Here is a 23,285-nt window from a genome sequence, read left to right on the forward strand (position 1 = left end):
AAATTAACACAGCATTTGGGGATTTGGAGGTTTGAATTTTAAAATGTTTCCTGAACATCAGTCCTCACTTGACTGAGTTATAAAAAGGCTTGATGTTTACACTTACTTGTAATTAAAAAAAAAAAAAAAAAAAACCTTTGAATGTATTTTTCACATTTAATGTGATGTATAGTCGGGTCCAAAATTGTTGGCACCCTTGGTAAACATGGGTAAAAAAAGGTTATGAAAAATGTTTTTGCAATTCATGAGCTTAACCTCACACTGAAAATATGATTCTAACATGTAATTGAGCAAATAAAAAGCTCTTATAAAAAAGCTCTTATTTTAACAAAACCCCATGCCTTCAATTATATTTATTTGATTATTTGGATTTTCTCCCTAATTTAGTCTTAGGCAATTTTGCTTCTCATTCAACAACCACCAACTGGGGTGGATAACACATGCTTCCTCCAAGACACAAAGCCTTTTGAGCTGCTGCTCATGTTGCTTCACATGGCCGCGTATCACAGAGGAAGGTGCCCCCGCACCCCTCCGCCCCCCAATACATGAGGCTAGGGATTGGCTAGTGTCGCTCTGATTGCCAGGTGAGAGGGTACGTCAACCTACCCGGAGTGTATAGCCAATTTTGGTCTGTTGGACTCCTGGCTGTGAGATCGTCAAGACTCAAAGTCACGATCTCCAGATGATAAGGTGATAAAGCTCGACAGGAAATTGATGTGCCTGTGTGCTATATGGTTGAATCCAGTGGTGTGGATACAGGGTGTCTTGGGTACATTTTATGTGGTAAATGAATTATGAGGGTCAGCTTTCAAGACAGCTCTGAAACTTTGATATATGCTTTTCAAACTCTTCAGTTGTCACGGTATACTGTTTTAAAATAACATGCTAAATAACTTTAAAATTCAGATTAATTGTAATTCAGAGTCAGAACAGAAATATTGTGTTTGAAGGGATAAATAAAATATTCACAAAGTCTTTGGAACTGAATTATAATTGCTCAGAGGTGATGCATACGCACAAGTCTGCTGATGTATCTGCAGAAGCATTGCTTAAAAGCTTCCTGAGAATTAAATTTGCTTTATGAGCTGAAGATCTATCGGCAGGTGGTTTCGCTTAAAAGTACCCTTTATATAATGCTCTACACTGATGTCTGCATAAAGTCATTCTAGTTTATTCAGCAGGCTTCATGCTGCTACTTGTGTATCAGGAAGCTGGAGATCTTCTGTTTATTATACCATTCCTCATAATTTTAACAGATTACACTTGAAATTACAAAGTATCTGAGAACAAAAGAGACCCACTTACACATTAATTGCCTTTCCAGTGGATGTTTAAATCTACCTACAAAGCAGCTTGATGTGCAGTCTGAAATGACAACAGAAGCTAAATCTCAGATGTTGGGTCAGGGGACTGAAGATTGCATATTGCCCAGCCCTACTGGTGAAGTCCTCGGTATACCTGGGTGCAGCCTGTGTCCATGTTAGGGCTGAAAATATGAAAGTGAAAATGGGCCCTCTGTCCCTCTTTGATTGGATTAAATAAAGTGAATTATCTACTAAATATATATTTTAAGGAAATCATTAAAAGTAGAGATGGTACCGATCCAATGCCATCTCTACTGTAAAGGATTTATTTCTCTCAGTTATGTGTTAGTGAGTTCCTGCTGCAGATCTCCGTCAAAAATTGAGGTATGTGGATGATTTTATCACCATCTATAGCCTAGGGGTGTGGGATATGTATCGTCTACGATAATATTTTAATTGTTGTTTTAATGATGTGTGAGCTGACAGCATCGAGTGTGTCACTCACTTTGCAAAAAGCAGTCAAAAAAACGCCTTGAGCGTCCACGCATTCACTGCGTGATGTAGCCTAGTAGGATAAACTACTGCGCGTGCACATTGAGAGCACACGCTTTCACTGCGCGATGTAGCCTAGTAGGATAAACTACTGCGCGTGCACATTGAGAGCACACGCATTCACTGCGCGATGTAGGCTAGTAGGATAAACTACTGCGTGTGCACATTGAGAGCACACGCTTTCACTGCGCGATGTAGCCTAGTAGGATAAACTACTGCGCGTGCACATTGAGAGCACACGCATTCACTGCGCGATGTAGGCTAGTAGGATAAACTACTGCGCGTGCACATTGAGAGCACACGCTTTCACCGCGCGATGTAGGCTAGTAGGATAAACTACTGCGCGTGCACATTGAGAGCACGCGCATTCACTGCGCGATGTAGGCTAGTAGGATAAACTACTGCGCATGCACATTGAGAGCACACGCTTTCACTGCGTGATGTAGCCTAGTAGGATAAACTACTGCGCATGCACATTGAGAGCACACGCTTTCACCGCGTGATGTAGCCTAGTAGGATAAACTACTGCGCGTGCACATTGAGAGCACACGCTTTCACCGCGCGATGTAGGCTAGTAGGATAAACTACTGCGCATGCACATTGAGAGCACACGCTTTCACTGCGCGATGTAGGCTAGTAGGATAAACTACTGAGCGTGCACATTGAGAGCACACGCTTTCACCGCGTGATGTAGGCTAGTAGGATAAACTACTGCGCATGCACATTGAGAGCACACGCTTTCACTGCGCGATGTAGGCTAGTAGGATAAACTACTGCGCATGCACATTGAGAGCACATGCTTTCACCGCGCGATGTAGGCTAGTAGGATAAACTACTGCGCGTGCACATTGAGAGCACATGCTTTCACTGCGCGATGTAGGCTAGTAGGATAAACTACTGCGCGTGCACATTGAGAGCACACGCTTTCACTGCGCGATGTAGGCTAGTAGGATAAACTACTGCGCATGCTCATTGAGAGCACACGCTTTCACTGCGCGATGTAGGCTAGTAGGATAAACTACTGCGCGTGCACATTGAGAGCACACGCTTTCACTGCGCGATGTAGGCTATTAGAATGCAGTGTGCAAGTTAAGCTAGTGTAGCTGGCTAAAAGTGCATAACTGCATGAAGTTCAGATGAGTGAACAGAGCCAGGAGACAAAATACAGACACCTCCAGCCTCACAGTCTACATCCTTAGATTTAATTCCTGGACTTGGGTCATTCTAACTTGCATGGAGGTGGTTTGGCTTTGAAAAGACGGATGTCGCTCAAAAGACGACAATCTGCAAACTATGTCGTAAATCGGTTGCCGTTAAAGACAGCTTGACAACTAACTTGTTTCACCATCTGTGAACTAGAATACTAGAACACAGAGTACGAAGCATATGAAAAGCTTATGAAAAGTCAGCTGTCCACGGCATGCCTCAACCAGCCAAGGTACCAGCACAAAAACACACTCAGCAAACTTTAGCGGAATCATCCTGCAAAAAAGTGCCTGCCTTACGACAGGAAAAGCAACAGATGGCAAGACATAACAAACACCGTCACCAGTTACAGTGCAGACATGGTGCCAATTCAAGCGCCATGTTCAACCATATTGTATTGTTTTTATTTGAATGCTTAAGTAAAGAAATAAGACCTCTTTTCCTTAAATATGTTGTTTCCATTAATATCATTAGTAAGCAACAATTAATATCCTATTAAGAAGTGAGCTAGTACAATATAAGACTTTCACAAACACATTTTTTGAAGGATGCAAAATATTGCCTACTTATTGTTATCGACAAAATCCCAGAAAATATTAGTTAATCCCTGAGATATCAGTTTTTGTCAACATCGCACACCCCTACTATAGCCTTTTTAGGCTAAAAGGAGACCCCCTTTCTAGGTCCAATGACCATATAATGCTGGAAGTACTGCCTTTCCAAAAATGTTGCACATATCATTATATCAGATGTTAGGACACTTGCACTGATTTACGAACACGATATGGCCAAAAGTATGTGGACAAGTGACCATTACACTCATATGTGGTTCTTCCCCAAACTGTTGCCACAAAGTTTGAAGCACACAATTGTCTAGAAATTCTTTGTGTGCTGTAATGTTAGGATTTTTCTTCACTGGAACTAAGTGGCCCAAACCTGTTCCAGCATGACGGTGCCCCTGTGCACGAAGCGAGATTATTATAACAGCAAAGGAGGGACTAGATCTGGAGTAGGATGTTCAAAACTTATGTTGGGTGTGCAGCATGGGCGTGATGGTCAGGTAAGACCACATACTTTTTGCCATATAGTGTGTGTAGATATTGTCAGGTATTTGATGATCCAGGTTAATAAGATGTGTACTTGATATTAATAATGTAGCTTTTTTGCAGTCCTGATTGTTTGTTCACTGTTAACATGACAGCAGTGGACTTTAATGATGTCATTTGCGCTTCCATTAATGGACAGGTTGGATACTGGCTGTAACAATTGAGCAATTTCAGACTTGCAAACAGTTCCAGTCATCACAGGTAAAACTGGTCATGGCTAGTGGGCATGCTGTTTTCTTTAAGCACACAAATTATAGAATAAAAGAAGTATTTTATTCTGGCTGGCGTTTTCCACGTCACGCTTGAGTTCCTTCCCCCTTATGTAAAACCAGCCACGTTGAACTGGGTACATTTTCAATTTGCTTAATATTAAGGTGTTACAGTTCGACAAATTTAATCTAAATTTAATCTGAATTCTCATTTGCAAAGTTTTCATTCCATTAATTTATAGTATATTGAACAATATGGCAGGATCGCCACTATTTTTACAACTTAAAGCACATAATGGAAGTCGTAAGGATTAGAAATGCCGACCTTTGATGATTTACGAGTTGCACATGCTTGACTGCTCAGTGTAGATCTCCATGTATTAGCTTCAAAAGCAGGGTGTTCCGTTTTCTAGCAACATCTCAGCTTATTAAAATGCTTAGCACTTTCAGACAAAATCCAAATATGCATGCTTACACTTTCAACAACACTTTTTCTCTGTCATTTCATGAGTTACATAAATCCTCAGCAAATGGCTCACACTGGTCTCTCTAGTGAGAATAATAATATCTTAAATATTGTGATCATCCTGCGCTTCATCATGCTTATTCGTGTTTAACCTTTTAGCAATTCTGGGGGTGAAAGCTGTGAAATCTGACACACATTTATTTCTTCCCAGCTGAAGTGTAATGTAATACATTTGCACTCATAATATTAAGTGCAATAATATAATAATATAGTACTATTTTCTTTGTTTTCTCTTGAAAGCTGTTGCTTATAACTTGGTCTTTTGAATTATCGGCTGCTTACACAGTTGTTTTATCAGCCTAAGATGAATATAGTGTGGTTAGTTGGAGACGAGAAATGAGTTGGCCCCTCTGGAGGTTGGGGCCTAGTAAAATATTAGGTTAATTGAGCCCATTTCATTTGCATTTAGAGCCAAGTGCAGATCTTTTGCCCCATTAGCATGCATTAAGAGTGGTTATTTCAAGAGGAGAGGACAGGAATGCTTCGCAGTATGGTGGTAAAGATAGGTTAGGGCAACAGCTGCTGAACGCACATGCCTTATTGGGCAGAAAAGGGAATAAGAATTTAAAATTGCTTTTAAGCTGTGTGTGTGTGTGTGTGTGTGTGTGTTTGTGCTGCCATTATAAGAGAGTCTGATATTGTGGGGACATTTTTCTGGGTCCCATGTGGAAAAATGTTGAATTCTCATGGGTGAAAGGTGAAAAAAGGAATGCAGAATTGAATTTAAGTGGTGTGCTTGAATGTATATCCTTGAGCATACAGTACAAACACGCTTGAACATTCTGCCACCGTGGGAGGATTCTCTTTTCATTCTAGCTCATCTCAAGGATTCTTCATTTCGTCTCAGAAGGTTTTTTCTTGCCACTGTCACCTCTGGCTTGCTCATTAAGGAACTAAATCTCTATACAGATTTCTGTAAAGCTGCTTTGTGATAATGTCTAGTTGAAAATGGTTTAGAAATAAAACTGAACTGGACTGACTAAAAATATTTAGATACAGTAATATAGCCCTAAATGCAGAACCATAATAAAAGGCATGCACACACAGTAATGGAAAAGTTTGTTCAGACAAGATGAAGAGAACTCTGAGACTGAGACACAAAATGGCATTTAAGTCTGTCTCTCAGAGCCACTTTGGTCTAGAGGTCCAGAGTTTCGGAGCTCCACTGCTTGCTTTTCAGATGACCCTGCTTTTTGTCCACTTCCACTTATGTATATCATGTATATCATTTTCTTATACATTTGCTTCTTTTAGCCTTGTTTCTCTCTATATATATATATGTAGAAACAAGGATAAAAGAAGCAAATGTATAAGAAAATGACAATGAAGCTTCAAATTCAGTGTAAATTAGGAGGCAATTATATCGTTATCATTATCATTAGTTATCATTAGTAACATCTAAATCTAAGGTATAGCTAAAGCATTTATGATTTTGATATGGAGACACCTGAAATGCTTTTCTGATTTCTAATGTAAAGAAGTCAGACTGAAACATGAATAAAATTTGCCCGGCAGAAAAGCCAGTTCACTGAAGGGAAAAGGTAACTTTTCAAACTGCTGCTCATGCTGCGCAACAGGGTGACTTACTGCTCTTAGAGGTAAGCGTTATTCGCCTTTTTACACATACCCGAGCTCACAGAAGGCACAGTTGTCTAATGTCACTGTGATTGATGGGGGAGAGAGACTATGCCACCCCTCTCACCACCCAGAGAGGGCCAAGTTTTCTATGGCTTTGTCCAGATTCAAACTCACCATCTCTGGATGAATGCTTTTCTCTTGAGCCATTTGGAAGCCCAGTTTCTCTTTATCTTTGACCTGTGATTTCACATGCCTCAGTCTTGTGAGCCAATAGACAAAAAGAAGGCAGGACTGTGGCCTATTTGACTGCTAAAAAGTGTAGTTGCTGCTTATTATTAAGTAGCATTCACACTGGACTTTTGGCTTGCTGTTTTCTTATTTTTGTGGTAGAACGCTGTTTTTTTTTCCTCTCTGTCTGCTAGATTTTCTTGTTATCAATGTTATATTAAATAAATACCTATCACTTTGAGGTTTGATAGCTTTGTCAAGAGCATTCATCATTCCTGGAGTGTTGCCTGAAGGTGATATCAGCAGTCTGTTTAAAGCATGTGGAGGATTTGACTGGACTACATGTGCGCATCTGTCCTTCTTCTGAAATGACCTCGCAGATTAGCACTGCTAACAATTCACTTATCCTCAGATGCTGTTGACTATAATGATTGGTGCTGGTTCTGCAGTGCAATTAGCAATGCAGATATAACTTTATCCCAAACCTCCCACCAACAAGTATCACGGAATACAGCAAATTAGCCATTTTATATGACCTCATGCTCTGAAACACAAATAAACATGCAGCACAGCATGCATAGTGGCGTATAAGGCATGGCTTGGCTGGAGATATGTCTGTGCGAACACACAAACCGTTCACGAACACTTACAGAGCGGCGTTTATGTAAGTGAAGGGCACTTTTAATTTTTTTTTCAAGTCATTACTTTCACTTAATATTGGTATTAAGTGAAGCATGTAAGATAAAGTAGTTTGTACTTCATTCTAACCTTTAAAAAATTCCAAGAGCATTAAAGTTGTGAGATGGATTCCTTTATATTATTTTAAGCTGATTACTTTTGTGATGACTTCATATTAACATTCTTTGTGATTTTTGTATAGGCAGTAGGATGCAAGTGCTGAGTCTTTATTTAGATATTTGTTTGAGAAGATTGCACTCCAGAAGCCAAAGCCACGGGCAGAATACAGAGTCACTGTAGGCAAATGCACATATATATATATATATATATATATATATATATATATATATATATATATGTAGAATATATGTAGTATAATGGCGGAGGTGCTAATGAGATGAGGAACTGAAGTAAACAGGAGATTTCAACAGATGTCTTAGAGAGCACAATTGTCCCTGTTCTCTTTTGGAGGAATCTGGGTTGTCTGTTCAGAGTCAGGCTCAGAGTCAGACCTTTGCTTAGCTAAAATTACCTGAAGTAGTACCTCTGTGCTCTTTCTGAAAAGGATTTAACCTCATTTACTAAATATGATTTAATGAGAGATGGCATCAGTCTGCTATCTTGTATCAGTGTTAGGCCAATATGAGCAAAATGCTGGACTGGATATCGGACGATTAACAGAATGAATCCAATCGAACACTGTAACAAATCGAACCTGAAATATTACAGAATTACATTTAGCACAATGTGGTGTAAAGCAACATGAAGTACGTAATGTCATAATAACAGTAGCCAAGGCTTCAGACTAGCACCGTCCCATCCGTGATTTAATATACTGTCATATCGATGGCTATTAGGCCATATGTAATGATACAACATATTGTTAGATACAAGACTGTTGATTTGATACGTTTACATTTTGACAAATACATTTTAATAGACTGCATAATAAAGTAGACTATTCATTAAACACTGCTTGTATTACATAAGGTGTAATAAACATTTAAACTTAGCAATGGCTTTGGTAAGCAGAAATCAGCTGCTGGAAGATTCCTCCAAATCCTTAAGGTCTGCTGTATGGGAGCACTTTGGCTTCTTGGTAAGTTATGATGCTAGTCGTTCAGAAAAACTAGAAGAAAACACAATGCAACACGTGCATACACAAGTCTCTCATTTCCTGGTTAATTCAGTCCAGGTTTAAGAAATGATTGTGCTGATTGGGAAGTTTATAGCTGCAGATATATGAGACCCTGCTCTGTAGTGGAGAACGCAGGATTCAAAAACACATCTAGACTAACAAAGCCTAATATAAAATAACATAACGTAAAATTTAAAGCCTGTGCTTCATACACATCTCTTTGAGAATCACACCAGTGAAAGCTTGGCCAGAGAGCTAATCTTTAGTTAGCCATGTTTAATTTTGCTACATTCTAATGCAAAGCTTTTGTTTCGTTGTATGCTGCTCAGAGGCTGAATGGATTACACAAATGCTGTGCTATTTCAATTAAAAATCTATCTTTTTAAAGCTTAGTGGTAAAAAATTTATATATTGAGTACTGATGCTTAACATTTCAGTATCAATATTGGAAAAGTGGTATTGTGCCAGCTTTAGATTTAGTGTAAGTGATGCAGAGGATAACCAAACTAGGGGTTGCGGCCCCACATGGGGTCGCTTCATTTTACAAATGTGATCAAAAGAGAAACTCACAATCTCCTCTTTTGCTTCATTTATTTTACAAATTAAATGTTAGATATATCAAAGATGGATTTTGTGTAATATTATTTGAAAATGTTTTTGTGAGTCACATTCATACTAGCAACATTTTAAATTATATTTAGTATTGTATGTTCTTTTAGTCTTTTCACTATACTGACGCAGCATTAGCATAGTTCAGCAATAAAAATGGACAGACTTCCCCGTTCATCTACCTTCGCTAAACAAACTAGTGTTGTGTCTCAAATACTTATGTACTATTATGTACTATTCTATTGAGTACTTTCTTATTACAGTTAGTGTTTAAATTTTAAAAACCTCACATATTGCCTTCAAACCTACCAAAATGTCTGTTTTTCCTACCAGCCTTCTGCATTTTCTAAATTAGTAAATACTTTTGAGTGTAAGGTCAGAGTTTCACACTGGCGGTAGAAAGGCAGGGCTCCTTAGTGTCTTTAACGTCACTGTACATGAAATCGCTAAACATTTTAGGGTTCGACTTAGAAACTGATGGACAGATGTTTTAGCTCTGATGTGCCTTCTTATGAATGTCTCTTGTAAATCTTCCGGATGTACATATGATAAGACACAAGTGTGTGAACAATGCCACTCGCATTACTGCTGCTTCTGTGCATGCACACAAAATCACACACCACACAAAACGAGGCTGGATTATTTTCTTATAACAGCACAATGCAAGAAGTCACTTACATTACACATGCATATGTTACTAACATAATAAAAAAGTCCACATGTTACAGTAGACCGTTATTATAAATCTGTTCTATATTATAAAAAATGTAGGCTGGTCAAGGCTAGGGGTTGCAGAAAATTCATAATGTCCATTTGGGGTGATTTGCCCGAAAAATTTGGGAACCCTTGACGTAATGTAACGTATGAAAGTAAAATTAAAAAGTGTAAGTAAGTCTTATGAGCCATCACGAATTGTCCAGGTCACAATGTTTGAAGTTGTGTATCAAAGTTGAAAACATTATATCTGCTAGTGGTAGTATTTCTTAATAAAAATGTCAGTACAAGCAGCTTATGTGATTTGAAGCATTTGATGTTTTAGCAACAAAATATGATTAATATGAAGGGCATGTGATCATTCCGACATCTGGTCATCCAAGGAGAAGTGGATGTGTGCTACTTTTAGACCATCTATTGTTCTGCCCACAGTGTGCAAGGCTAGTTCAAATGCCATCATATTTGTTTACCTGCACTGAAATGTGGAAATCATATTGCAAGTCATCCTCACTAAAGCCGCACATCAGTGTCTTCTCTTGGCTTAATGCAATGCAGCTTTATTGTTTTTTGCCACCAGAAAGAGGAGTCTCGCAAAAATCAGAGCTTCCCTATAGCTGAAACTTCCTGTTCAGAATGATAAATCAAGAGATTTGTGCAAGGAGTGTGGAATTGAATGCAATGATTGCAATTACAAGAAAGGCCATTACAAGTATTTTTTCATGTTCCTGAGGGGCCTGGCTATGTCTCAGGAGCTATGCATAAAATACTGGCTCATTTTCAACTAATTAAAGTTTCTCCAGTGTTGGCTGATTGTGCTCCATCACTGCCTGTTGTTGGATAGGTTTTCATTTCTAGATGGGACATTTGGGGTATAATGAGTGCTAAGTTGTCTGCGCGGTATTTGCATTAAGAGAATGGCTGTATTTTCCAGGCAGAAGAGTACATTTGTGGAATGAATAAATAAATAAATTATAACTGCTTGCATAATTTATCACTGACTGGTTTTGTTTATGGGTAAATCGAATCACCACATACTATTAAATCTTGCAATCTAAACATATCTGTCTGTAATTTTCAGATCCGTGGCACACATATTTATGTTACATAGAGGTATTTATCATAGTAATAGTTCCCTTTCAAAGCGTCCGGGGTGATATCATTTAATATATTTTTGGTCTCTGTGACTCAGGGTTACAGAAAATGATTTGCATCAGTAATATAGTTGTTTGGTGCCACTGTTAGTGTGACGAATGCCTTGCAATTATTTCCCTTTGTTTGAAATACTGCCATACGTGCTGACTGATGACTGTGTATAATAGCTAGAGTTTGTTGACAAATACCTTTCTCACGGTAAGATTTACAGGCATTGTTGTGGTCTTTAACAGTGCAATGATAGCTTTATACTGTAAACATTAAAATATTTACACAGCATGCAGAAATCAGCGCTTCCAATCTTCTTCCCATTGTCTTCTCTGCTGCTGTTTAGCTGGGATGGATAAGGTCATAAAACAATAAATTACAATGAAGGAAAGATTCCATGCAACTCATATCAAATGGGTTTCAGTGGAAGAGGCTTATAATTCGCTGTTGTTGTCTGTGTATTTGTCCTGGTGTCATGGACTGCGTGTGAGGATGTATGTGCTAAACTGAAGCATTAGCATTGACGTGATGCCTGGGCGCTGTTCAAGAACAGGAACAATTAAGAAAGGATGAGAAAAAAAAAAAAAACCCACAGAAAGACCTAGTGGCCTTGGGATGAAACCAAGTGTTGTAGAGAGACAGGGAGATCTGAGCAAGGTTCTAATGTTCAGCAGCAAGCAATATCTTGGAAAACCTTAAAGGCACACATCATGAATATAAAAAGGAAGTGTATATGCAGACACTACACAATCATCTAATCTCAAATATTTTGAGTCAAAGTTTTTGTAGACTTCGGCTCCGCAGAAAGGTGCTACGTTTAGCGTAATTTTGGATTGAAGGGGATTTATTTCCTGCTATAAAACGTATGTCAGGAAGAAGGCCACAGGAGTAATGTCATTTAGTACTGTATAGTGAGCTCTCATATGCCATGAGTTATTGAACATGAGCGGAAGTCATGCAGGGTAACGGGACATGCAGTCCTTTCCAAGCAGTCATGCTGTGTTGAACTCTGTTGCTTTAGATTGTCTCCCAGTCCCCAAATGCTGCACTGATTTGAGGAAACTTTACTCCTTTTTTTTGCTTTTGACATTTTTTAAATCTTCCTTTTCTTGAAGTGATCAAAGAATGGAGAAAAAAGAGAAAAAAGTGAATAACGTTTTTCGGGAAGAAAAAAAGTGAATACTTTTTTTTTTCTGAGCCACTCCGATGTCAGCTTTTCTCTTCAGTGGCTGGCTGACAGGTAGCCACCGATAGCCTACCTTCTTCTGCTTGAGCAATTCTGGATGATTACCTTCAATTTTCTCCTTAAGCCATGATTGTCTTAAAATGGGATAGCAGGGGGGTGTTCTTGCTCTGTGAAGTTTTTTCTTTTTGAAGGATCGTTGCTTATATGGCTGTTATAGTAGCTGGTTGCAGTTGCTCTCATGCTGAGGATAAAGAGCCGGTCCTGTACATGCAATTGCTTTAGAGGGGATTCTATGCAATAATCATAATGCTTATTCACCACTCTTTATAGAAAGTAATCATAATGTGGTACGATAGTCATAAAGAACATCACATTGTTCCTCTATTTCAAAATACAACCCCCCTGTCAGCTGTATCAACAGGAAACAATGCGACTGTGCTGTGCTTATTTTCAGCTACGTAAATCCTCCAAAACAATTGCTCCCACCTGCACCAAATTACCATTTTGCCACTCTTAAAGCCAAATTGTATGAAGAGTCAATAACTATGATCTGTGGGCTGAAGCAACATGGTGCGGCAGAAAGAAAGGGGATTCTGTTCTGTTTTACTGGCTGTGGTTGGCAAGCAAGTCTCCTGGGTTCACATGTCCACTACATCACCCTCCTCCAACTTGATCCCAGCTTATTAAAGTGCTCTACAGTTCTGGTTCAAAAAGGCAAACAAGCTTTCACTGTACCATCTGTTCTACACCACTGTTGAGCAATACCACCACAAAAGACAAGAAAATCTTACTTTAATTACATTTTCCAGCACTTTCACTACATCATTTATTACATTTATTTCAACCTGCAAAAAAAATTATAGCCAAAATATGGATGTTTTGTCAAAAGTTGTAGTTTACATGTTTTCATATTATACTGTATAGTCAGCGTCAAAACACATGGATTACAACATGACTTGAAATTTCTTTTGTGCATATTAACTCAAAATCAAGCATCCTTCAGCACTAGTTTCCTTTATGTTGGGGAGCAGACCTGCCAACCTTCAAGCCTTCTGACATCAGAGTACGCTGGTACAATTTATCATTCAAAAGTACTCTGAAAGTGCAGGCTTCTTTTTTCTCTAATAAAATGCTGGACAAGCCAGTCGAGACATGAGTCTGAAATGATTGACAATCGCGTACTAGTTTTGAACTTGTCATAAAATCACGAAAGTGCCAGCCATTCAAACCAAAAGGTCAAATGCAACTGGCAACTAAAAAGGCAGCCTTTCTCATGTGTGACTGAAAGACTGAAAGTCGCTTATTATAGAATCATAACTGACATAATGTCATGATTAAGTGTTGAGTGAGAAGTATAACGTTTTAACAAACAATAAATTAATTAATTAATCCAAAACGTACTTTTTTTTAAGGCTTGGAATGCAAATTTATGCAAAATCGTATACTGTGTTTTTACTAGGTATTATCTAACCAGGTCACTAACTAATCTAATTAAATGTCCTTCAGGAATAACAGTCTATAACATTGTTAAAATGGATGGAAGCAAGTGTAAGCAAAGTAGATCAAAGCTCTTGGGCACACGTCTTTCATCAGGCTAAACATCAATATGAAATCTGTAAATGAAATCGAATAGTATGTCATTACAAGAATGTCACTGTGTGTACTCATTGTTTAAACTAAATGAGAGCTGATGTATTCAATGTAGCCTAACCCCTTTTTACAATCTGCACTGATAATCACAAATATACCAAAAATATATAACTCTGTAATCTTAGACCTCATTTTTGCAATGCAGTACTTCTGAGTACTTTTGAGAACCTGGACAATATTGTTAAGAATAGATTTAATATAGTGGGGCTGCAACAACCTGGCTACATTTTAACATAGCTTATCCAGCACTGCTCCAATATAGCGCCTGTCCTCTATCTTTACACCTGCAAATGCAGCAAATATACTATAACGTCATCATACCTCTAAATACCTACAGGCTGTTTATACAGGGTAGTTGTATTCTGCGCTTCTTCTGTTGAAGGGATTGTCGAGAGGCAGAATACAACTGACGAGCATGCCTCTGCTAAGTGATTTGATTAGCTGCTATTAAAAGCACTGCTATTTATGGAGTTTAAACAAGGAAAGTTGTCTGCTGCCTCCACTAAGCAGCGCTGAAAAGCCTCATTGTGGTGGTGTAAATGGATGGCCTGCTTTCATCGACTTGCTATGTTGGCCTCCTGCTAGTATGAGCAAGCCTTTGACCTTCTTGCCTTGCTGTAGCTGTATATAAACAATTAAAGAATGGCTAGAAATCACTAGAAAGCTTAAACTATAGCACCTTACATTGCTTATTATACGCTATGGGCTATATTCAGACCTGAAGAGCTGAAATTAGAAGTACTCATTTCTGCATGCAGTTGGATTATGTGTAGTTAGTGGGTGTGTTGAGGGTAAGTTCCAAAGGATAATTGTGTGAACTGTTACAAGAGTAGTTAATATGGTATATGTGAACAAAAACCTTTTCTCTGGTTCTTTGAGTGTTGTTAGAATAGAAGGGGCACATATGTTGCAAATTCATGAATATGCTGCGTTCATGGTGCCTTGTAAGTGGTAATTTGCAGGGTGTAATAATGTCATTTGCCACCTCGGTATATTCAGTGTGTGAAGTGGGGAATAAAAAAAAACATGGACTCTTCAGTGATAGCGTGTCTTTTGTTTGCTCAGAGCATGTAAAACTCATAAACCATACTACTTTAACCATTCTCTTACAGTTACAGGCCTGAGTGGCTGCTGGTTCTGCAGAATTAAACTCTTGAGAGAAGGCATCAGTGGTAACATCAATGCTGGAATAGATTTTCTTCCAGCTGTTTTGTGTCACAAAAAACTGAAAAAGTTATCTTTTGACTCAAGACCATGGTATAATTTCATTTTTTCCACTTTACCCATTAAGGCTGCTATAATTCTGAGTTCTATAATTAATATGTATATATCTAAATATCTTGATTAATTTGTGCATTCCTCTAAAGCAGATGTGCTCATGGTTTAAATGATAAGCTGACCAAGCACTCATCTGCTACTGTTACAGCTCACTTAGTGCTGGTAGAGCTTTCAGCTAGAACCAATGCGCAGTATGAGTAAGAACCTGCATATTTTTTAAGTTATATTTTTACTGCTCATGTGCACACAGCACAGTGTACAGAACTATATGAAAAGGTATCCTGGATTTTATGCTGTGAAGGTTGGCATGAGTCTCACTGGTGCAAATTTATTCAGTAGTCCAAAAGATGTGATGGAATGTAAATGGTGGAAAGTCTCATTCGCACCACTTTGACAACTGGTTTCTGTACACTGGAGGTGTTAATTTAACACTTGTGACTTCTCTCTTGAACATTGTTGACCGCCAGAAGATGATTGAAGGAGGACGCTCAGTTCTGGCCTCAGTTTCTCTCAGTAGATTCCTGACTGGCTGTTACGTTGCATAGTTAAAGAGAAAATGAGACTGGCCATGGAAAATAACACTGCTGGAATATTCTTTCTGGACATTCTGACCAAATTCTGACTATAGCCGGGTCTTTCTCCACTGAACACTTTAGCAGATGAACCTGCAAGCAATGAAATTGTCAGTTATTTCCCCCTCGTGCTGAGTGCAGAAGTGCTCAGTGTGCACTAGCAGCCGGCAGCGTGACAGTGTGCTTCCGTGTTATGTCTTACTTTACTTTGCCGTGTGTGTTTTTTTTTGGTGTATGTCCTGTCTCCATCCATGCCATGTCACTGGTCATGTCAATGTCGTGCCACGTCTCCTTCATGTGTCCTCAATGCTCACACCTGTTTCCATTTACCCTTTAATTAGTTTGTGTCTTTAAACCCCTCCCGTGTATCTTTGTTCTGCATGAAGTAATGTTCAGTGTTTTGCCGCCTGATCTTACCGAGCCGTGTTTATTTGTTAGTGATATTCCAGTCATTGACCTTGTTCCGTTTCCTTGTTTGGGTATCTTGATTATCCCCGTTATCGTTGTTCGTAAATAGCCTGACCCTCGCTTGTTTCCTGTTTCTGCCTTTGGATTCATGTTTTGGATTTGTCTGCCTGCCTCTCTAATAAAGTGTTTTACTGCAATTGCATCTGTCTCAACTTGCTGTATATGACAGAAATGAGCATGGCAACTACGTTACTGTGTGTAGGAACATACACGTTCACTCAAACAAAACTACAAACTAAAACTCAGCATATAATATAGTACAGTAACAAGATCCTATAAATGCTGTCATTATAGTACACAAGTAAAATGACTTGAAAAATTACAAATTTTTCTGTTGATCTCATTCTTCCAGATTATGGTTTTTACATAAACTCAGGAGATGGACAAGTGATCACATGACCATGGAGGAACACTTTTATCTTCTTCCTTGTAGCTAATCATTCAACATACAATATTAAACACAGCTCTAAAACCTTAACAAATTACCATTTTCTGGCTATTGCAGATAATGGTCCTGGTGTTGGATGGGATGGTAAAGCAGGTCTGACTTTGACTGATTGCTCGCTTGTGCATTGCTATTCAGGGGGAAAATTGGCACCATCACTGAAATATACCTTGAAACAAGCCAGTGAAAATAAAATTTGATCTTCAGGGGATGTGAGTTCTGTTCATGCACAATGTCCATTACTGCAGTCCTGAGATTACTGAAAGTTTAATAGATGCCAAATCATGTTATAAACAAGATAAACTGATGAAATTTTAACACTTTGCAGAAACATTTGTAACATGTATCACTAGATTTATTTAAACATTTATCTTCATCATTATAGTGAGGGGAAATAACTATTTGGAGAGTTTTTATTTAATGTGCTTCCAGTGCATGTATCTACTTCAGTTTTACACACATGATGTCATTTGACTTTGTGCTTATAAATATGAACAAAAAGATTGCATTCGTAAGCATAAACAAAGATATGTTTAAAAATTAAAATAACAATGAAATTACAACTTCGACAGATCTGTGGTAAAAAGTAATTAACTATTTTCAGCATTGTGATTCAATTTTGGCCCATTTCTCTTGGCAAATCATCTTCAATTCACCAAGCTTATGAGGGTCCCACTGATGGACTCACAATTTCAAAATCCTCCATAAACATGCAAGCACCTTCACCTTCTTTTTAAGAAACCAGTCCTGCATATTCTGGCCTATGTTCGTTTGGGGTTGTTGTCTTGTTAAAACTTCCGTCTTCTCCACAGATTCAGAGTCATGGCCTAATATGTCACAGTACTGTTTGCAGAGAAGCAGACCCATATCATGATGCTCCCACCTCCATACTTCATAGTGAATATGGCATTCTTTGAATCATATATGCAGCCCTTCCGTCTATAAAAATGATGAGCTGAATTGTTGCCTAAAGAGTTCTATTTTCATTTCGTCTTTTGTTCCAAAACAATTTCTGTTGCACTTGGTTTTTTGAAATAATGAATAATAGGCTTCATACTTTGTGTATGTTGCTAGCTAACTTTAGCTGTCTATCTAGCTTATTGTGTGTTCCCTCTTGACATTTGTAGAAAAAGTAGTGTCTAGAGCGCCCTTTGCACTTGTGAATGAATCACATGATTTTTTCAACGGACAACACTGGTTCAGCGCAGTGACCTCATCATTGTTGCTGTGTTATCAGCCTTTTTGGTAAAAAAAAATAGAGGCTGCTTGGGCTAAATTTTTAATACTTTTTATTTGCTCCTAATTACATTTTACACTACGCAAACATATATTTTTATTCGCAAAAGCGAGTGAAATGCTCGCACTGTTGATTCTTGTTTTACCAGGATGTTTTGTCCCAAACCCAGTTTGCCAATGGCAAGAGCTTCAAACATTCACAGAATCACAAAATTATTGTTTTGCAATCTCAGTCTGAGCATTTGGACTGTACTGACCACTTTCGAACCCTATGGTCTCGGTGGCCTTGTTATCAAGTACATCTGCACTGCTTCAGATGCAGAAGTGTGGCTGGGATTTTTAAACACCTCTATGTCACCACTAAGCTGAGAATAGTCTGCCGTTAAGATTTATGTTTGAAACGGTCAGCTATAATAACCATCAGAGAGGCGCAAGGTCAAGCATTTCTCTCTCTTTCCACAGAATCTCCTTGGGGTGGGTATCCATGACTAGCATTATGGCACAAGCAGGCAACTGCAAAGCAGAGGCCTGTTGGGTTTGTGAGATGGCCACCAAGACCCACTACTACTTTGCTGCTGGTCGAAACACACTGACATCTTCCTGTCCGAGCAGATCTGCTCCAAATGAATAGAAAGATTTGGCACCCTCAAGCAGGTCATTATACCAGGTCGCAGCTGTTCTGTGAATAGTGTTCACCTCACGTACCCAGCACATTGCTTGATTCCTAAGTTATTCTCTTTACTTCAGGGATTGCTACACAGTCACCATCTACTCCAAAACTGTATGTAGCATACAACACTGCACACAACAGCACATGGATGGCATCTCTTCAGCCTTATTACTGCTTTTCTAAAAGGGGCAAAGCTTCTCTTGTTCCTTAATGGCCTCCTTTATGAGCCTTTACAGGTTGCCGACTTGGAACCTCTGAAAATGGCCTTTTGCTAGCCAGTACTCTGGCTAAAGGAGTTTTATAATTCTGGCAATAATCTTGTCAGAACTATCCAGGGTGGGGTAACCTTGTAGTTGAATTTGGGTTTTCTGCCCAAGGTTGTGACACTCGACTTTGCGAATCAGATTCAGTTGACCTTGAAGACCTAAACCAAAGTGAGCCTGCGGAGCGTTCCATACTGTGAGTGGTATGTGTACTGTAGAGTTGTTTACACTGGATGGCAGACACCCAATCCTCAGACCAGTACTACTTCTGCCATGGAGGAAAGACACAGTGTGCTCACTGACCCACTGAGTGCTGGACGTTATCACCATGGTCTGGAACGGATGGACACCCAGCCCCTACTGTGACATGCCACTTTAAATTGTCACAATGGTCAGTTTAAAAAAAAAAGTGAAATGCTTCTGCTATATGCCTTCTACTAGCTGTACAGCTAGTAAGCAGTTAATTAGGCTTAATTAGACCAAATATGAGCAGTTATAGCTCAGTGGTTAGTACGCTGGTAGACTGATAGGACCGTCGTGACTTCAAATCCCAGCACCACCAAACTGCCCCTGCTGGGTCCTTGAGCAAGGCCCTTAACCCTTAGCTGCTCGGTTGTATAAATGCAAGTCGCTCTGGATAAGGGTGTCTGCCAAAAGGCAGAAATGAAAATGCTTCATTTTTAATGTTGAGCTGTATGTTTTTTCTTGAGAATACATTTTTGTTGTATTGGAATTTGTATTACTTTGGCATGTGGGATGTGTACAGTGCTTTTGAGCAGGTGTGAGCCCAATCACAGTTTTAAAAATCAGGTTGTTCAGCCCAACATGTTCCTTCAAATCATTTTTTAGTAAATAAATGCTAGCTAATACATTGAATAAGCTATGGTATACAAAGCTGCATGAAAATATCCACAGATTACTCGCATATCTGGTGATATCTTCATTTTCTTCCTTAATGTCTGACTGCTAGATGTTTTACAATGTTATACTGAAATTTAGAATAAGACACAAAAAGAGGTCAAGTCTTTCCACCAATAGTAATTAAAATATTGCATATGGATTTTTAATCAGCTTTATTTAATTCACATGGTTTTATGAAATAATTATTTTTCAGCAAAATAAGAAAATCCAATGGACATCTGACTAATTTGCAAATTTCAGCGAAAAGCGTGAATTCAGTATGGGTGGGCAAGGGCCAAATAGAGGAAAAGTAATAATTGTTTGCAGCAGTAATTATTTGGCGTTGTTAGAACATTTTCCCTGTATGTTCCATCATTAATAAAAGTGTCACAGCAAAACAGGCCTGTGGGAGTGTGGGGAGGGGAAGTGCAAGCACACATGAGCGTCGTCATTTGCATTGGTTAAGCAGAGAGCTAGAGTCATTTTGAATAGTGGGCTTGTCAAAGAGATTTTCCAACCCCAGGTAGGGGGCTAAAAGTTTTGAAAAAAAGTGTGAGTTAGTCACAGTTCAGTTTTCACGTTTTGTGTTTAAAGCGTGCTCTTCTAACAACACAGTGCTGCCATTATTCAGCAACATTTATCTAATTCACAGATAGGCTTGTCATGATAACCACCAGATTTTTAAATCAACATTCCACAAGCAGGCTCAACGAATAAATAAAAACCAAACAGCGCCGTGTTCTAATGGTTATTGTTTATTGCAAAGAACAAACCTGGCTGTTAACAAAGTGCATTTATTTTTAAACTAAAGTTCTTAAAATTATAAAATCAAAAGCTTTAACCTAGGCTCTCAGGCCAGGTCCAGTTTTAATTTTTGTCTTCTGATGAAAAAACCTTTAGTCAGTATTTCATCATGTCATATTTATTAACTTTGATCAATTTTACTCTGACTAAAATGGCATTAAATGTTAGTCAACTGCATTTTAGTTGATGAGAAAATGCAAAAAATTAAACCAAATATTCACACATTTTATATATTAACTTAAACATGTATCAACAAAACCTGCCCTTGTGTGCCCCTGTGTGAAAACTGCCCTTGTTGTGAAATAATAATAGTAATAAGTAATAATAATATTAAAAGTAATGAAATAATAATAATAATAAAAATAAAAATAATAATTCTCCTGAAATAATAACATTACAATGAGTACACTATTGTAATACAATATTGTGAATTCTTTATGCTTTAGTTATTCATGTCTTGGTGTTTATAGTGCGTTGTTACAGAAAGAGCATATTCACTACGTGACTTACCATTCTACCTAGCACGTTATTTAAGTTCAAGTTCACTTGTTCGCCTCATTTAGTGCAGAAGCAAGTTGTAATATTACATTTATGTTGTGTATGTGTCTGATTAAGCTCATGTGTGTATAGGATGCGTTTGGGTGAGTAAATTAACGCAGTAAACCAGTGTTAATTCACTGTCCAGCTTCAGCTCATGCAGCTAAAGTGGGTCAGTCTCTGACATCATTGAGTATAACTGGATTATATGAACTATTTTTTCTAGATTTTCTTCTTCAAAAAACATTATTATTGTATTGTTAATATGCGTTTTTTCAACAGCATGTTTTAATTAAAATCGGTGCTACACATCTTAAATTCGAACACACACATTTATCTTAAATTTGACGAATATTCTAAGTATAAATTTTAATTTGACAGCAGATGAGAGGACAGAAACAGTGTGAATGGATAAAATGTTGGTGAGGTTCATTCTTATGTAAACAAACACACAAACACAATGGGCAATATCGAGGTCAGCAAAAACAATCAAGGTCACGTCTATATATCGTACAATAAGTTTTTAACGTAATTATCGTGACAGGCCTATTCACAGATGTGAAAATGCCCTCTCTGACTGCAGAACCCACTTCTACATGGAGAACTATTATCTTGTGTCTCCTAATGCTTTATAATTATATGTCTGTACCTTTACGATATAAAACCTACAAGCCTTTTCTTTTCTTTAAGTCAAACCAAAACCACTCAGCAGTCTCGCCCACGTTTTAAAGTGTTTAGTAGGATCCAACTGCCTTCAGTCTTGGAGATCTTGTGCTGTGTAGAATTTAGATTCATCACACCTGGCTACAGTAATTGTTAGTGAAGATTGGGGAAATTTAGAGCTCCTGTAGAGCTTAGGTCCAAGACTCATGTAGTATGCCTCAGGTAGCTGATCAAGGCCTTCAGTAACATATTTTAACAAATGTTTTTTTTGCTAATCTTAATTGACATGACATATAAAATAAGAACAGAACTTATCAATATTAGATTACACTCACTGAGCACTTTATTAGGAACACTACACTAATACTGGGTAGGGCCTCCTTTCAGAGCAGGCTCCCAAAACAGCCTCAAGATGTTGGAAACATTCGTTTGAGATTCTGCTCCATGATGAGATGATTGCATCACGCAATTCCTGCAGATTTTTCAGGGGCACTTTCATGCTGTGAACCTTTTTACCACATCCTAAAGGTGTTCTATTGGATTCAGATCTGGTGACTGAGAAGGCCACTGAAGAAAATAAAACTGACTGTCATGCTCATGAAACCAGTTTGAGATGGCTTTTGCTTTGTGACATGGTGCATTATCATGCTTGAAGTAGCCATTAGAAGATGGGTAAATTGTGGCCATGAAGGGATTCGGAGATGCTTTTCTGCTCACCACAATTGTACAGAGTGGTTATCCGAGGTACTGTAGCCTTCCTGTCAGCTCGAACCAGTCTGGCCATTCTCTGTTGACCTCCCTCAATAAGGTGTTTCCATCTGCAGAACTGACGCTCACTGGATGTTTTTTCTTTGTACAGTATTTGCACCACAGAAACATAGCTTTCAGTGAAATCATCACATACAGATGTGATTACATTTATTAAATTAATACTTGTTTGAGATTAATAATTAATAAAGTTGAAACAACAAATCTATTATCCCTTTTTCGCATCTTTTTACAGGCTATTTGATTTGTTTTGATTATTTATGGAGCATGTAATTGTTAATAATCTCAGTACAAAACTTGGAGATATCCGTAATCTTCTACAAGAAATTATTTTGTATTTTACTAGTTGCAGTTGACTTTACATTCTACACAACCATTCATCCGTTATTAGTACCACGTAAAGTGTTTTGAGGTTTCTGTGTATGAAACTGCAATCTATATATTATGCAGAAATAATTACTAAGAGCAATAGTGTGATTGTGTTTTCGCAGAGATTTCAGGGAGCTCGGAGGACATAGCCTTGGTGCGTTGGAGGCAGCAATGGCTGGAGAACGGGACGCTGCTTTTCCACATCCACCATCAGGACGGCAATCAGAATGCTGCGGGTGCCGACACTACTGAAGACCCAGCTAGTGACACTGCAGCAGAGGAGGAGCTGCGTATTCTGCACATCTCTGTGATGGTAGGCCCTGAAGAGAAAGACAAATGCACTCGAGACAAGAAAAGAATTGTGCCATTCTGATGCAGTTAATCTGATTTAGCTCTGCTTTCTACCCTGTGCACCCTATCAAGGAGAGCTGTAATAATGATGCTAATAATCACCTGCCACCTCAAAACCACAGCTTTGTGTGGGTTTC

At 38.5% G+C, this 23,285-nt stretch overlaps 1 protein-coding gene across 6 annotated transcripts in view; it reads left to right on the plus strand.

Moving 5' to 3' along the window:
* astn1 (astrotactin 1) overlaps window positions 1-23,285 on the plus strand; it is a 281,516-nt gene that overhangs the window by 24,668 nt on the left and 233,563 nt on the right. For all 6 annotated transcript variants that reach the window (XM_053233344.1, XM_053233343.1, XM_053233345.1 and 3 more), the window contains exon 2: window positions 22,920-23,110. In XM_053233344.1, coding sequence (XP_053089319.1) covers window positions 22,920-23,110 — 191 coding nt within the window. The remainder of the gene's footprint in view (window positions 1-22,919; window positions 23,111-23,285) is intronic.

The sequence above is a fragment of the Pangasianodon hypophthalmus genome, chromosome 4 (genome assembly GCF_027358585.1).
Source record: "Pangasianodon hypophthalmus isolate fPanHyp1 chromosome 4, fPanHyp1.pri, whole genome shotgun sequence".
Taxonomy (NCBI): Eukaryota; Metazoa; Chordata; class Actinopteri; order Siluriformes; family Pangasiidae; genus Pangasianodon; species Pangasianodon hypophthalmus.